Genomic DNA, 15,937 nt, shown 5'->3' on the forward strand with positions numbered 1-15,937 from the left:
ATTCCATACCATATGATGTCATGCCCAGTATATAAACTGGGGAGTTGGTCGGGGGTTGCGATCGCCGCTCGGGGACTGGCTGGGCGTCGGTCGGCGGGTGGTGAGCGGTTGTATAATTTTATTTTATTTTATTATTTTTTTTTTTTTTTCCCCTTTCCCTTTTGTTTCCCTCCCTTGGGTTTTGTTCCTCTTTCTCTCTCATTGTATTCCTTCTCAGTATAATTCATTATTATTATTATTATTATTATTATTATTTTGTTCCAATTATTAAACTGTTCTTGTCTCAACCCACGAGTTTTCTTACTTTTGCTCTTCCGATTCTCTCCCCCATCCCACTGGGGGGGGGAGTGAGAGAGCGGCTGTGTGGTGCTTAGTTGCCAGCTGGGGCTAAACCACGACAGCATGGTGGCTTGGGACGGCTCAGGTATGCAGATCCAACAGCATTACCCACGCTGGGGGAAGGTCTCCGATGAGCGCTGGCTACCCCTAAAAGTAGCAAGAGAAGCAGAAAGACCCTTCAGAGCAATGGAGGGAGGAGGGTGCCTGCTGCAGCCAACACCACGTGCTGCGAAGAGACCCCGACCCTGCGGGCGGTGGGGACGGAGCAGCCTTTTCCTTAGCTAGAAAAGCCATGGTTACTCCCAGCCCTGGAGCCTTGGCCACTGATGTGCTGCCAGGAGCCACCTGCTCTCCGAAACGTGCTCCAGGAAGGATTGGGGAGGGCTTTTTCCCGGGGGATTTTCCATGGCCTCCGAGCACAGCACGGACCAGACTAGCCTCACTTATGGGGGTTGAAATTGCAGCTCATGGTCCAGTACCACCAAATCTAGTCCCTGCTGGGCAGCAACTGGTTTCTATCAGGAGATGGGGGCACGCCAGTCCCCGGGGTACCCCTGGGTCTTCCTCTCCCAGGGGGCTGAGATTCATGTTCCCACAGAGCACACGGCTTTTCTCATGCCAGCTCCTGGGAATTGGGGTGGACGCTAGCCGTGGCCACAGTGAAGTCATGCAATATGGATGGTGGAACAGATCGTGCTCTTGATTACAGCCGGGTCAGCCCGGAGCGGTTTCCCCGCAATCACTGGAACACCCAGATTTGCATCCATGGGAGATTTTGGCTGGGTGCCCTCTGCAATCCCCTGCGCATGGTCGACCCGGGGGGCAGCAGCAGGGGCAGCAACTTCCAGCATCTGCTAAGGGCTCAGTGGATCCAGATCCCAGATCCCTGGTCCATCGCAGCTCCCAGACAGCAAGTAAATGATCTTGGGATGTTGAAAGATCCTCTCGCCTCCCGAAGCGGCCTCAGCTACCGGGGACGCAGCAGATCACAAGGCACAAGTCTGCCCTGTTGCTCCGTCTCAGTTTTGGAGTTAAGCCAAGCACCCTACCGTTGAGGACGCCAGTCCTGACCCTGCTGACGTTCAGGGGCGTTTCACCACTGATTTACTGCGGCTGGGACTCTCCCCAGGGATGCTGGTTCCCGTAACTGCGGCGCTGCCATTTACTCATGCTTGAAAACCAGCGTGAAGCGGGCTCCAAACCGGGAGCTACTTATAGCCCCAGCAGACGCTTGGCAAAAACCCCGGCTTTTAGCAAAGCAGTGAGGTTTGAGACACAACCGCCAGGAGCTGCAGACTGTGGAGGATTTCATGGCCATACAAAGGACTCCTCCTAAAAATCCCAGACATTAAAGCCATAAGGTCCAAATCCATAAGGGCCTAATTCTCATCACACCTGTAATATTGACAAGGAATCAGCAATTAGATCCTGTGTCACTAAACACTATAGGCAAACCCTTTAATCCTTCTGTTATCCATTCATAATGAAAATTTATATCCTTTTGGTTTGTCCTAGGAAATATATAATAAATCTACGGTGCTGAATTGCTACTTCAGGAAATAGTGATTTAAATTTTATTCTATTTATAGAGTCTCTATGGAAACAGAGACAGCATTAGATAGGTAATAACTATAAACCCACAGATTTCTACCATCAAGGGTGTGGCATGCCCTCGGATGCACAGTTAGCCCTTTAGAAGGTCCAAGTGAAAAGAAATTACCAACTCCCTTCCTTGAGGGTAAAGAAAACAAAATAAAAGTGAAGACAGCAATAAAGGAGAGGACGTTTTCCCAGCACCAAAGTGGAGGTGGAAGCCAGCCGCCCTCAGGGGGTTCTTGGCCCAACAGCTCAATCTGATAGAAATTCACTTTTTTAAAAAAAAAACCCTCTCCTCGGGCCCTTTCCAACTTCTGAAAGAACCTTTCCTGGGCTCTGCAGGTAGGACTCCCAGCGGGACGGTAAGGGATCTGCATGCGAAAAAGGGGGAGGGAAGCAAAAAGAGGAATCCCAGCCCTGCTGTCCTGGGCTTGAACCCCCACCGGATCGACGGCTTGTCAAGCTAAAGGCTTGCCTACGTTAAAGAGTTGTTGGGAGTGGTCACCATGAACAAGCCATTCTGTAATGGTTATTGCAGAGAATTTGCTGATGTAAAAACTCTGTTTTCTTACGTTACTCCAGGATATTACTGCACTTCCAAAGCAGAGGCATTTTTCTGGCACGGAACTACTTGTGGCTCAGAACAGAGCGTCTGCACGGGCTATTTTGGAACAGCCGTTGCTTAATAACTGATGCAATGGATACTGAGATTAATTTCTCAGTGTAGACAGCTGTAAAACACTAAGATTAATACAAAAATATCTTTATTTCTTTTGTCTTTTTCATTAATGCAGCCAGGGTCTCCTGCTCAGTGGTGGGGACGTTTTCGTGGACTTCAAAGGAGTGGCTCCTGCTTCATGTCCCCCGTAAGTGGATCAGTTCTTGCCAGCTGCGGCGGGGTCAAGCCCAAGGCACGTGGTTTGGCTGAGCATGGCTCTGGGCTGACCACGGTCGCACTCTCTGCCTCCTTCTTACGTGTTTATCCACTGATGGAAACTAATCGCTAAGATGTGAGAAGCTATGAGTGGGCTGCACGAACCCCGCCTTGTACCCATCCCACCACCCTGCGGCACCGAGAGCAGAGTCCTGGCCCTGCAGGGACACCATGGGGACAAGCCATGCCTGGCCAAGAGCCAAAAACCCCCCATTTTAACCCAAACTGACATATCTTGCAGGAATACAGTGACTTGGATGACTGTTTTGTCTGCGACGCTGCTCTTTGGCAATGTCCCATGGGAGAGCCAGGTGCTGCCCTTGCCCAGTGTGGCAGGGATGCTCATCCCTCCCTGCCTCTCGGGCCGTGCCGGGCTCTCCAGGGCCGGTGTTCCTCCTGCTGCCAAGCGGCCACACAGCCTGAAACCTCCCAGTTTCTTGCTAAATGGTTTTCTAGCTCTGCCCTGACATCCAAAACCTCTTACTCGGCTTTCAGACGCACAGGGAGGGGATCTTGTTGCCATGACCTTATAGCACAGCCACATGCTGCAAAGTCCCACTCTATTATTATTATTATTATTATTATTATTATTATTATATCCATAGCCTGTCCAGGGGCTCCAGCCAAGACTCTGCAGCCCTTTGGAGGCATTGCACAGACACAGTGGAAGACCATCCCATCCCATCCCATCCCATTCCGTCCCATCCCATCCCATCCCATCCCATTCTGTTCCATCCCGTCCCATTCCATCCCATTCCATCCCATCCCATCCCATTCTGTTCCATCCCATCCCATCCCGTCCCATCCCGTCCCGTCCCGTCCCGTCCCATCCCACAGCACTCCATATTTTAAGGTGTGGGGGGAGCCATTCCCCCAGTGGGCACAGACAGGGAATGAGCCACTGAGCAGCTCGCAGCCCTGCAAACAGCAGCAGGACCCGGGAGGTCCCGCTCGCCCCTGCACGGGGGGGTTTCTAGTCCTCCTACTGCTTTCTCCAGCTGATCCTCCTATGGGTCCCCAGCAAGGGGGTCCTACCACCATCCTGCACCCCATTGCCGGCAGCCAGGCTGGGGGCCGGGGGCAGAGTTGTCCCCGCGGGGCGGCAGCCAGCCCGACTGCCCCTCACATCCCTATCTTACACCAGCATCCCAAACTGCCGCTCCTTCCAATGCCACAAATGCCAAGGAAAATGTATAGATGTTCTAAAATGGAAAATAAAGCACTCCCCCACACACGCTTCTCCTCCCGGGGACAGGATGAGAGAACAAACATGTGACAAACGTTAGTCATGTTGTTTAATGCACTACCAAAACGCTATAGTGACACGCAGCTCCTTAAACGCTCTCCAGAATAACATCTGCGGGGCCGGCACCGACTGCCCAGGTCTGGCTCCGGCCGGGGGGGCTGCGGACCCCCGCAAGCTCCCAGCCTCGGGTGGCATTTGCAGGGCGAGACCTCTGCTGCCGGTGCTGAGAGGAGCCAGATGTGCTCCCAGGAGAATAACACAGCGAGTGGCAGCCCACGAGCGCTTCTCCCACGGCTGTCACCTCTGCGTCTCCTGAACTGACTGCGGGGATACTGAGCGCTGAAATTCGGTGGGAAGCAAGGATGGGGATGCTGAGGGGTCGGATCTGGAGGGGCTGGGGCTGTAGGCAGCTGGGCACGGAGCACTTGGCCTCAGGTGAGCAGCCCGCACCAACGTGAGTGTGTGTCTGCTGGGACGCAGCATGCAGCTCCGGGAGGGCAGCGCGCCCTGGCCTCGGCTCTCGCCCCTCCACTGCGCCTGGCACAAACCCCGGGGAACCACGCTGTCCTTCTAGCTGCACCCTGCCCGGCGGGATGCTCTCCTCTCCCTGCGGGGCCAGGGGGTCCCAGCGTGCAGCTCCGCAGTGGTGAGAGTGGGGACCCACCGGGGTCCCTGCCAGCAGTCCGAGAGCTTTTGCTGAGCCATGCCCCGGGGAGATGATGGATGCGGCCGCTCCAGGGACCGTGCTGCTCCTGCTCGAGCTGCTTGACAACAGCTCCATCCCAGTAACCGCAGGGGAGCCGGCTCACCTTGGCGGTGTCCTTTCAAGACCAAAATATGCCTGGAAAATTGTTCGTGCAAGGGATTAAATATAAATGTACCTGAGGGTTTAGAATAGGGGCTGGTGACCTTTACGGAGAGGAGGAGTCCTCCGCATCCTCCCTGCAGCGAGCAGCCTGCACAGGCACTGCCATGGGGGGGGGCCTCTGAACCGCATCAGGGGGTCTCCACCCCCAGACCCATCCCCTTGCAGCGAGGAACCTTCAAAAAAATTAAACTAGCTGAGTGGGTTTGACCTGCTATGAGGAAATGGGAGGTTAATGCTTCACCCCGTCCCCTCCAGCCACCCCTGTCCCAACCCCATCGCTCAGAGCAGGACCTGTGCTGGGAACTGCACATCCCGTGGTGGGACCTCCCCTTGTCCTTCATCTCCCTCCTCCCCAGGAGAGGCTCCCCAGGTCCAGGAAGCCCAGGGGAAGCTTTTTGTCCATGGATGTGGGGTTTGGATCAGGCCCTGGGAAGAGGGAAGAGCTTAGGCCAGTGCCTCTGGACTCCTGCTGATCTTGGCTTTCATCAGGTTCAAAGGAGGGAAAGGCGGGAGCCGTGAAGACCAAGATCGTGAAACTGGAGATGGAAATTATGTCAGGCTTCAACTTTCAGCCCTTGGCCAGATCGTCCCATTTGGGAAAATAGAGAGAGAGAGAGAGAGACCCAGGGAAAACACTCAGCTCAGAGATGCTTGGGGAAAGTGGGAGTAGGACGAAGCGGTGAACGCCTTGGTGGTGGGACGCCCCGGACACCCCGGCAGCCGCGAGAGGCTGGATGTCTCCTTCTGCAGTGTTTTGTATGGATCCAGTCACTCTGCTGCAGAGCGCAGAAATCCCTGCCACCCAACATATTTTTGAGCAGAACTATGTGTCATGCATCTGCTTTGCTCCTTGCCAGAACTTTTTTTTTCCTTCTCTTTTCCCCTAATGGAGCACTCGCTCTCGGCAAAGAAGCTGGAGTTGGGGCTGGGGAACGGAGAGCTGCCACGGATCTGCCGGGCTTAGGGGATGGAGATGACACAAGGCAGCCTGTTGTTTCCAGGTTGCCAGCTCAAATCCATCTTCGGCTGGCAGCAAACAAAAGTTTACGTCTGATGCCTGTTCACTGTCCACGAGGAGATGAACCTGTGGGTCTTGGTGTGTGGCACCATGCCAGCCTGGGGACAGCAGAGGGGCCAAGGACCAGCTTGTTTGAACCCACCCCACCGTGGCGAATGCAGCGCAGCTCCAGAGGGGGTGTGGGGCAGGAAAAATTTAAGATTATATTAACGATGCCACTAATCGTAGCAACAGGAGGCAAAGTGGCTGAATTGGTGGTATCTGTGGCAGGGCCAGGCAGAGCGCCCAGCTCTGCCGCGGAAGCTGTGGGCAGCACCGAGGCACAATTTTTCATGCATTCTGCCTGGCAAAGCAAGTTTGAGGATTCACTCCATGCGGGCAATTAATTGCTGAGCTACAAATGCGTTAAAGGTGAGCACTGCGAAGCAAACCTGCATTAGGGTATCATACTTGCATCGATAAAATCAATGGGCGTTTGGCCACTGCTCTTGCTGCGAGCTGGACCAGGCTGCAGATGAGGCTGAGCTCCAGCCTGGAGCTGGACGTGCTGACCAAGGAACGCTTGGCCTGGTGACCATCCCCATCGTAAGCTGCGGCTCCTTTTGCCCCACGCTCCCACCCCTTTCTGACTCACTGTGCAGGTGAAAAGGGCCCCGGGTGGGACGGAGAGAGGCTGGGGGGTGACGTGGATGAGAAGCACCACCTTGGCCAAGCCAAGTCGAGCCTCCTCGAGGTAAGGGTGTCCCACCCCACCAAGCCTTGCGTGGCCCTGAGCACCACATCCCCATGGATGTGCCTTCCCCTGGCACAGGGCTCTCCCCTCCAGCTGTTTTTAGGGCCGCAGCAGCAGCTGTACATCACATCAGCAAAGCCAAAACGGCCTCAGGTGCCGGAGCTGCTGCTCAGACATCGAGGAAAAGGCACCGCGTGTTGCAGCAAGCAGCGTCCTGCAACCACAGGGCTTCTTGTGCTTAAAGCAGCCGAGTTCTCCTACAGGAACGGGGTTTTTTATTTCCTGGCTGCCTTTCTGGAAGGGATGCATGCAGGCACGGCAGCAGCCTGGCAGTCCTGGCTGTGCTTCCCAGCTCCCGCGTGACCTTGACCGTGCTGATAAGACCTTCTAGGCCAAGCGGCAGGCTGGGGTGCTCCACAACAAGGGTCTCCGTCCTGGATGCCAGGCTGCCCCTGGGTGACCAGGGACATTTTCCACTTTTGTCCAGGTCTTTTTGAAACCAAAGAGTGGAATCGGCACCTCCGTACCACCGTGGCGCGACGGCCACATCGCCTTTGACAGCGCTGCCACGAGCACGCTCTGCCCGCGGCCGCAACGTGCTGCAGCGCCTGAAAACACCAAAGTTACAAGCAGGGAATTCATCTCTGCAAGATAAAACCCCACCGCGTCCACGCCAGCGGGACCCTGTTGAACGGACGGGGGTCAGACCTGCTCCGCTTTCAAACCCACGGGAAATTTCTGCCCGATTTCACCCTGGACCGCCCCGTCCTGCCTGCCTGCCTGCATCCCTGCCTGTGCCCTGCTGCCGGGGACCGGCTCCCTTCCCTCCCGCAGCGCTGCAGTGCCGCGTAACTTGTTTTCCTCATTAACCGGACACAGCCCGAAGGCACAGGAGGAGCAGCCTCGGGGCCATTTATACACCGTCGCTTCCCGGCTGCCGCAGCACTAATCCTATCGGCACGGCTGGCGGTCCCCCGAGCATCTCCCCCACGCTCAGCGCTGGGGTGACTCTGGCAGTTATTTACCGGGATCTGCTCAGCCCCTCTGCAGGGGCACAGCCCTCTTACCCCAAAAAAGCCTGCTGGGGTGATGGCAGCCCGCTGCCGACCTGCCCCGAGGTGCGACCCTTGTGCCCGCAGCCCCCTTGCCAGGGGCGGGTGGTGTCACCAGGGTCCTCCCTCCTCTCCCACCGCCGCCCTGTTATCATCGCTGCTCTTGGTGGCCAGGCTGCAGCAGGGCCACGGCCTCGGCGGTGCCCAGCCCTGTGCGTGCTCGTGCAAGCCTACGACGAGGCAGCTCGACCCTGGGAGGTGGCCCACTGCAGGGGCACCCACACCCCAGGGCCATACTCTCCCCTGGGAGCATCCCCAGTGCAGGAGCGTCCCCAGTCTGGAAGCATCCCAACCTGGGACCTCTTCATCCCAGGAGCATCCCCATCCTGGGACCATCCCCATCCCTGGACAATCCTCATCCAGGAGCATCCCCATCCCAGGAGCATCCTCATCGCAGGAGCAGCCCCATCCTGGGACCATCCTCATCCTGGGACCACCCCCATCCCAGGACCAGCCCCATCCCAGGACAATCTTCATCCAGGAGCATCCCCATCCCGGGGCCATGCCCCATCCTCCAAGGTCACACCTGTAGCAGAGCGGGGACCGGGGTGTGGGGATGGCGGTACCCCACCAAGGCGTACATCCCACCGCTAACCCCGCTGAGTGCTCACCACACCGGTAACCCCAAGGGTAACGCCGTAGGGTGCTTGCCCGACTGGTAACCCCACTGTTGACCCTAAGGGGTCCTCACCCCTCCGGTGACCCCACCGGGATGCTCGCCCCATCGCCAACCCACCGGCACCCGCCGGCCGGCGCCGCCGCGGCTCACCTTCAGGTCGGGGGGCTTGGTGCGCGGCGGCGGGACAGCGCCCGCCTCGGGGGCCGCCGCCGCCGCCTCCACGGGCTTGGCCTCCATGGCGGCGGGGCCGGGCGGCTCCCCCGCGGCGCCGGGGTCCTCCTCGGGCTGCCGCAGCTCGTCCGACCGGCACCGCTTCATACCGGTGCGCCGTGCCCCCGGGAGGCGGGGGCGCCTACGGCCGCGGCGGCGGCGGCGGGCGGCGCCCGGGCGGCCGCTGCGGGGCCCGCGGGCTGCGCACCCCCGCCCCGCCCGCGCCCGCCCCGCCGTGCCCGGGCCGGGCGGCGGCTCCGCGCCGCGGCGGCTCCGCGCCCGCCGGCATCGGCATCGGCATCCCCGCCGCCGCCGCCGCCGCCGCCGCCGCCGCCGGGGCCTGAGCGGCGGCGGCGCTGGCCAATGGCGGCGGGCGGCGGGCGGGGCCGGCGGCGGCGATTGGCGGCGGCGGCGCGGAGCTGTCGCGGCGCGCGGTGCTGCCGGGCCCGCCGCCCCCGGCCGAGCCGGTCCGCGCAGCGCGGAGACGGAGCCGCCCGGCGGCGCGGCGCTGCCCTGCCCTGCCCCGGGGCGCTGCTTTGCCTCTGGTTTCCCCTTTTTAAAGATTTGGGGTTTTTATTGGAATTAATTTTTTTATTTTTGCCTCGTCCCCCCCGCGCTGGAGCCCGCCGCAGCTCCGCGGGCCCGCCGGTGCTGACCGGGTAGCGGGGCCGTCCCGCCGCGGCCGAGGCTCCGCCGCCGCTTTGCCTCGGTGCGGGCGTGGCTCCGGGCGAGGGCTCCGCTGGCCGCCGTCATCCGCCTGCTGCTCCCGATCCCCCCCGCCGCGCCTCCCGGCCGGACCCCGCCGACCCCCTACGCTGACCGGGCGGCGGCCCCGGAGAGGGGCTGGCAGCCGCGGGAGAGCGGACCGGCGCGCTGGGCCCTCCTCGGGAGCCCCGCCGGTCTCACGGGACTACAGTTCCCAGGAGGCCCCGCGGCGTGCGGAACTACAACTCCCGGCGGCCCCCGCGCGGCGCGCAGACTCTCTGCGCGGACGAACTACAGCTCCCGGCATGCCGCGCGCCCGGGGTCCGCCCGGCGTCCTCCCCCTTTACCCCGCGGCGCCCCGATAAAGGTTCCGCGCCGCACGCAGCGCGGCTTGCTGAGGCGCTGCCCCTGAGGAGGAAGGCGGCGGTGGCGGCGGCGGGGGTAGGGGAGGCGGGAGGGGTGGGGGGGGAGACGACGAAAACCCGGCCGCCGGGGGCGCGCCGTTCCCTCCGGGAGGGCTGAGAGGCCGGGAGCGGCAGCCTGGCAGGGGCCGAGTGTCCCCCGCGGTGGGGAGGGTATAGCGGAACGGACCCGGAGGACATGGAGGGCGAAGGGGCCCCTTCGTGGCGGGGTCCCGGCGGGGGCGGCGGGGTGATCCGCGAGCTGTGCCGCTCCTTCGGCCACTACAACCGGCACCTGGCGCGGCTGCAGCACAACCTGCGCGAGACCAAGAAGTTCTTCCGCGACGTCAAGTACTCCCAGGGACACTCCTTCGCCTCGGCGGCGGCCGGCGAGGGCCTCCCCGCCGGGTCTGGGGACGGGGTCCCCCGGGAAGGCCCCGCGCCGGGCGGTGAGAGGGGGACGGGGGAAGTCGGGCAGGGCCTGCGGCGGGCGGGGAGGCCTGTGTTTGGGGTGTGGGGGAAATGGGAGCGGGGCTGTGGGGGTAAACGGGGGGCTCTGGGGCTGAGGGGGCCTGTGGGGTGAGCTGTGGGCAGCGAGGGGTGGGCTGGGGACTTGTGAGGGTTGGGGAGCGGGTGGGAGGCGGTGGGTGGGCTGTGCGGAGTGAACGGGGCTGCTGGCGGGCTGTGGGGTCTGTAATGGGGGGGTAGATGGGCTGTGGGGTGGGAGCACATCTGGAGAGCTGGGGTGCCTTGGGGCTGTGAGAGGCTTTGTGGGGTGAAGTGAGCAGGCCAGGGGGTGGTGGGGGCTGTCGGGGAGATGGGTCCCTCTGCCCATCTTCCTATCCCCCACCCTGCAGCTCTCCGCCCCCCCCCGGGGGGGGGCTGGGAGCTGCAGGGTGGGGGTTAGGAAGATACAGCACCTAGGGAGTGGGTGGCATGTGGGGTTGGTGTGCCTGTGGAGCTCTGTGGGAATAGTGCCGGGCTTCATTCATCAGCTTTACCCTCATCTGTCACTGTTGACAAACATTGCTGCTGGTGGGAGCTCTCCTGCCGTGTGCAGAACTTCGTCTTTCCATAAGACTGTCTTGTGAGAAGAATTTAGCGTGACATTAAATATATATAAAGATCTTCTTTATTCATTTCCAAATGGCTCATGAGTCATCTGTTGGCTACTTGTCCAAGACGCTCGTCCATGCTTGTCTTATGCTTACAATTCTGATTTGAAGATTGAAGCGTTGTTGAGCTCTTCTGTCAGTCGGTGTAAAAAAAGTAGTGAACTGTCAGAATAGAAGTGAATAGTTTTGTGAAAACGTGGTGTCTCTGTTTGTTTACATCTTTCTGTGACTTTCAAGAAGTAGGAACTAGTTGGTTTCATCCGTTTTCTGTGGGTCTCAATGCTGTTTGAATGGTTGCACTCCACTGGAGTTGCTCTTCTGTTTGGTTACTTCTTGTAAAACATTGCTAGTCAAATACAATTGCATCTTTGCAACTGTGCTTATAGGGCTTTGTAGATGTGCATACATCGTTAATTCAATATTCCTGACATAGGATACAGATTTCACCAAATATCCTGCCTGTTGTTGCTAATACAGAGCACTTATAACCTTCTTTTTTTTTTTTTTTCAAATACTTACCTTGACCCAGTTTGACTTTACTGGTGAATGTGTTACCAACTGGCCCTTAAGTATCAGGGCTTCAAGGAAAGGCTGACTGCTTTAGAGCTTGTTCATGCAAACAGTAGTAACAGCGTAGACTCTTGGTTCAGGATTTCAGAGTGCAGAGGTTGTCTAACATTTACTGTCCTTAAATAAAACTTAAATTGGTAGTTTTCAACTTGGTGAAGTGGTGACATGTTCCAGGAGGGGCACAGATCAAGTTAATAAACCTCCTCCATGTTAGAAGGTGGGACGTTATGGTGGCAGTCTTGAGGGGAGTGTGGAAGGAGGAAGGGAGAAGATGAAGAGCAGGACTTGGTAAAATAATGGAGGCTGCCAGTTTTCTTAAATGGGTCAACTGCAAAATAACTGTGAACCAACGATGATTATTTTTTTAAGATGTGGGAAGACACAAGCCTTTGCCTGAAATCCAGAGCCTTGGTATCGCTTATTACCTTTGTGCCTGAATAATCACCTTTGGACAGAGCTTCTCGTTTCTGTAAAATTTTAGTTGTGTTGTATATTTCCAGTACTCACTGAAACTTAGTGGCTGGTAATAAAGCTTTTTTCCCCCCTGTCTAACATGGGGACACTATTTTAAGTGTCAGAGGATTTAAGGAGCACAGTTCTTGCTGACTTCAGAACCACTTTTCTCCTAGAATCTGCCCTACAGGTGGTGTCAAAGGGAGAGGAATTGTGACCAAACAGTTCTGCAGACTTTTTTTGCTGAGGTGTCAGTGCTAACGTTTTGTGAAATACAAGGGAACTGGGAAGTGAAATGGACAGGGTACTTACTGCCTATGGTTGAAGTGGAAAAATAAACTGTGAAAGTAAATTCAGATGTCTTGGAAACAAAACAAATGTGAAGGGGTTTGCTTTTGAGACACCTGTGAAGCTAGTGTAACAACACAGAAAGGTAACTGCCCTTCGAATCAACACAACTCAAGAAACCTAAAGCACAGCCTGGGTTATTCTGTCCAAAACCAGACCTAAGTACCTAAGCTGAGTAGTAGCCACTGACCTTTCAGGTAAGCTGGGTCAGTCAGGGTTAGGTACTTGAAGGAGCAAATGTGTACTTGCTTTTACATCCCACCTTCCTCTGCTTAGGAGGATGACAGGCAATATTTGTCAATAAAGGATTGTGGTTGACCAAATGTTCTCTCTGTGGCCTTTAGTACCAGGACTTACTCCTCATAGTAAGATAAGTGAAATAAATTCAAGGGAAAAAATAATTGCCTTCCAGCTACTGTTTATGAGGGGAGGGAGAAAGTCTTGTTTGCACTGTCTGCATTTCTGAAGCATTCAGCAAAATATTGTCTGTTCTCTGTGTCTGCTTTGGCATGAATAGGCTTTTAAGAATGATTTGTTAAAGTACTATGTGTGCTGGTTTGGGCTGGGGTAGAGTTAATTTTCTTCACAGTTGCTAGTATGGGCTGTGTTTTGGATTTGTGCTGGAAACAGTGTTGATAATACAGGGATATTTTCATTATTGCTGAGCAGTGCTTACACACAGTCAAGGCCTTTGCTGCTCCTCACCCCACCCCACCAGCGAGTGGGCTGGGGGGCACAAGGAGCTGGGAGGGGACACAGCCGGGACAGCTGACCCCAGTGACCAAAGGGACATTCCAGACCGTATGGCGTCATGCTCAGTACATAAAGCTGGGGAAGAAGGAGGAAGGGGGGGGGATGTTCGGAGGGATGGCGTTTGTCTTCCCAAGTCACCGTTACGCGGGATGGAGCCCTGCTTTCCAGGAGATGGCTGAACACCTGCCTGCCCATGGGAAGGAGTGAAGGAATTCCTTGCTTTGTTTTGCTTGTATGTGTGGCTTTTGCTTTCCCTATTAAACTGTCTTTACCTCAACCCACGAGTTTTCCCACTTTTCCGATTCTCTCCCCCATCCCACCAGGGAGGAGTGAGCGAGCAGGTGGCGGGGGCCTGGTTGCTGGCTGGGGTTAAACCACAACACTATGACAATCCTGTAGCTTTAGCCTGCACAGGTCTGACAGCTTTTTATTCTTGGTACTGTTAGCTAGTGTGTTTTTGTACTGACTTTCTGCAAAAATAAAATCTTAATTAGGGACTCAGTAGCAGATTTTGCTAAAATATGTAAAGACACTAAGAAAAAAACCCATCAACCCTGGCTTCTACTAATTGTAGTTATTTTCTTCATTCTGTGCTTGAAATAATTTGAACTTTTTGACCTAGAAACCTGAGGATTTCTTGATATTTCTTTTGCCTTATTTCAGAAATTTCTGTAAACTGAGCTGTACCTCTTGTACAGATGTCCACAGCATCTCCAGAGTTTTGGTCAGCAGCTGTGGTGTTATCTTAATGACTGTGTGCTCGGGGGAGAGCCCTGGGCTAGGTAGCCTAAAGACTCCATACATAAATGTATTTCGTAGGGGGTGAATGTGTTAACCAGAGGGTTTGGCAGAGTTTTCATCCTGATGCTACATTGACCGAGGGTATGTATCCTGGTTAAAATGTGACTGCTATGCCTATATTGCTGTGATTCTCAAAAGGTTAGGACTCCTATTGTGCTGTTAGGTATGTCAATAGAAGAAGATGGGTTTTAAGACTAGATAATGTGGGAGAGGTGGTTGGGAGGGTACTTGTGAAATAACTCCTCAAACAGATGGGAGGAGGCGCTTGGTAAGAAGCTTCAAGTTAAGCAGAAGATGAAGCTTGGTTCTGCAGACCATGGGGGCTGCTAATGTTATAGCAGCTGCTCCTGGAGGAGCTGCTTATGTTGGTATATTGATTAGTCACATGTGTTTCTCCTGGAATTAACACCACTGTGCTGATAGATGTGTGGTGGGGTGGAACTAAAACTTGCCTTGTATAACTGTGTTAATCATAAATCTTGTAGTGGTCAAAGCATGCTGCAAGTCATTGCCAGCACCACAGAAATGTAAGGATTTCTATGAAAGATACCAGTATTTGCAATAAGAAGTATGAGGATCCGGCCTGATTTAGGCACTGTTGTCCGCATGTATTATTGAAAATAGAATAGAAACACAAATGAGACTGGCAGTTTAGTTGGCCTTCGTTGAAAAGGGGATGAGTAAACGCTTAGGGCTTCTGTAGATTCTGTAAATTCAACCTAAGATTCTTCTGCCAAGTGTTTGACTGAATTTTGAGATGTGTCTTGGTGAGAGATGTCCTTGTTCTTGGACAGGCTTCCTTTCATCAAAAGGAGCTTAACAGGATGCACGCGCTTAAGGATTCTCCCTGCAGCCTTTTTTTTGAAGTATTTATCACATGTCTCCAAATGATACAGTATATGGATATGGTATGTAACACCAGCTAAAGTCTTTGGCGAAAGTCCTGTCACAAACAGGAGCTGCTGACATAGATAGGGGAATATAGCTACATCTCTTCAGTAAGCAAGTTCTAAATCTACTTTTTGTTAGGTACCACAGGAGGTCATATTCCTCCGAACTTGAGTTCTTCATGTTCAGATTAGTGGCATCACCTATTAAGTACTATATGAGTGTTTTTACCCTGTGTCTTATTCTGATGTGCTGAAATAGGAATATACTTTCTGCAATGCAGAATATGAGCGATAGCTCTATCGCTGTGCAACTCGCTTCAGGTTTGAGACCTCGAGGTCACTGTAAGAGACCCAGTGATAGATACGCGCAGGGTCAAAACTGCTGCCGTGACTTGGGTGCCTTGATGGTGCACTGAGTTAGTTGTGATATGGCTGAATCTTGCTTTTGGTACTGGTTCAGGTTTGTACTTCACATACTTGGAATATTGCAGTGTGATATAATGTTAAATGTAATGGCTTTGTTACTGATACTGCTTGTAGTAAACTTGTTGAATAAATGCTGATCATAGGGAGGTTGTGTGCATGAAAAGATGAAAGGTGTTTTAAAGATGTAATATTTATATATCCATGCCATGCTTCAATAATTTCAGCTAAGCTGCTGTATTTCAATCATTTCATGTTGGCATTAAGTACCCGCAAATACAGAGGCTGCCCAGAATGAGGAGAGGGTGCAATCTGCCTCTTCTTTTCTTTTCAAAAGGCTGTGCAGAGAAGGCTTCACGGCCTGTACAATGCCTTCTGAATTGCTTTTTTCATGCTTGGTAGCTGGAGAGCGAGCCTGAATTCCCGTTGAAGTTTCAATAGATGTAACCAGATCAAAGAAATTCTTTATCTTGTAGACGAAGGCTTAAATGTGCTATTTGTGGGTTTTGGCTGATTTTTGTCTTTTGTGAGCTGCTAGCCGGATTCTGCCCTTCAGTCACTTGATTTGGCTGCTCTGCTACGGTTGTGGATCTTGAAAGGCTTGTTTAAGAAACAGTTACGAAGAGCCATACTTCAAGAAGTGATGTCTCCCTTAACCTTTTCCAAACTGTGGGTTTATGGGAGTCGGTGTCTGGGGCTGTGTGGGGCAGAGGTGCAGGAAAGGGGCTTGCTGAGGCACGGAGAGGCTTTCCCTGTAGTGTTGTGTGGGATGGAAGGACTCCTCTGATGGAGAGAACTCCTCC

General features: G+C 54.8%; 2 protein-coding genes across 3 annotated transcripts in view; one reads left to right on the forward strand and one right to left on the reverse strand.

The window, feature by feature from the left end:
- The window catches only part of TMCC2 (transmembrane and coiled-coil domain family 2), a 37,496-nt gene extending 28,638 nt beyond the window's left edge, over positions 1–8,858 (reverse strand). The window contains exon 1 of the mRNA XM_072844850.1: positions 8,616–8,858. Within this exon, the coding sequence (XP_072700951.1) occupies positions 8,616–8,783 (168 nt within the window). The 5' untranslated portion in view covers positions 8,784–8,858. The remainder of the gene's footprint in view (positions 1–8,615) is intronic.
- A 1,011-nt stretch (positions 8,859–9,869) lies between these two features.
- Positions 9,870–15,937, forward strand: part of DSTYK (dual serine/threonine and tyrosine protein kinase) — a 28,465-nt gene continuing 22,397 nt past the window's right edge. For both annotated transcript variants that reach the window (XR_012046156.1, XM_072886302.1), the window contains exon 1: positions 9,870–10,230. Coding sequence is in view for 1 of the 2 variants with exons in the window: in XM_072886302.1 (XP_072742403.1) it covers positions 9,981–10,230 (250 nt within the window). In the remaining variant the exon portion in view is untranslated. The remainder of the gene's footprint in view (positions 10,231–15,937) is intronic.

The sequence above is a fragment of the Ciconia boyciana genome, chromosome 23 (genome assembly GCF_034638445.1).
Source record: "Ciconia boyciana chromosome 23, ASM3463844v1, whole genome shotgun sequence".
Lineage (NCBI taxonomy): Eukaryota > Metazoa > Chordata > Aves > Ciconiiformes > Ciconiidae > Ciconia > Ciconia boyciana.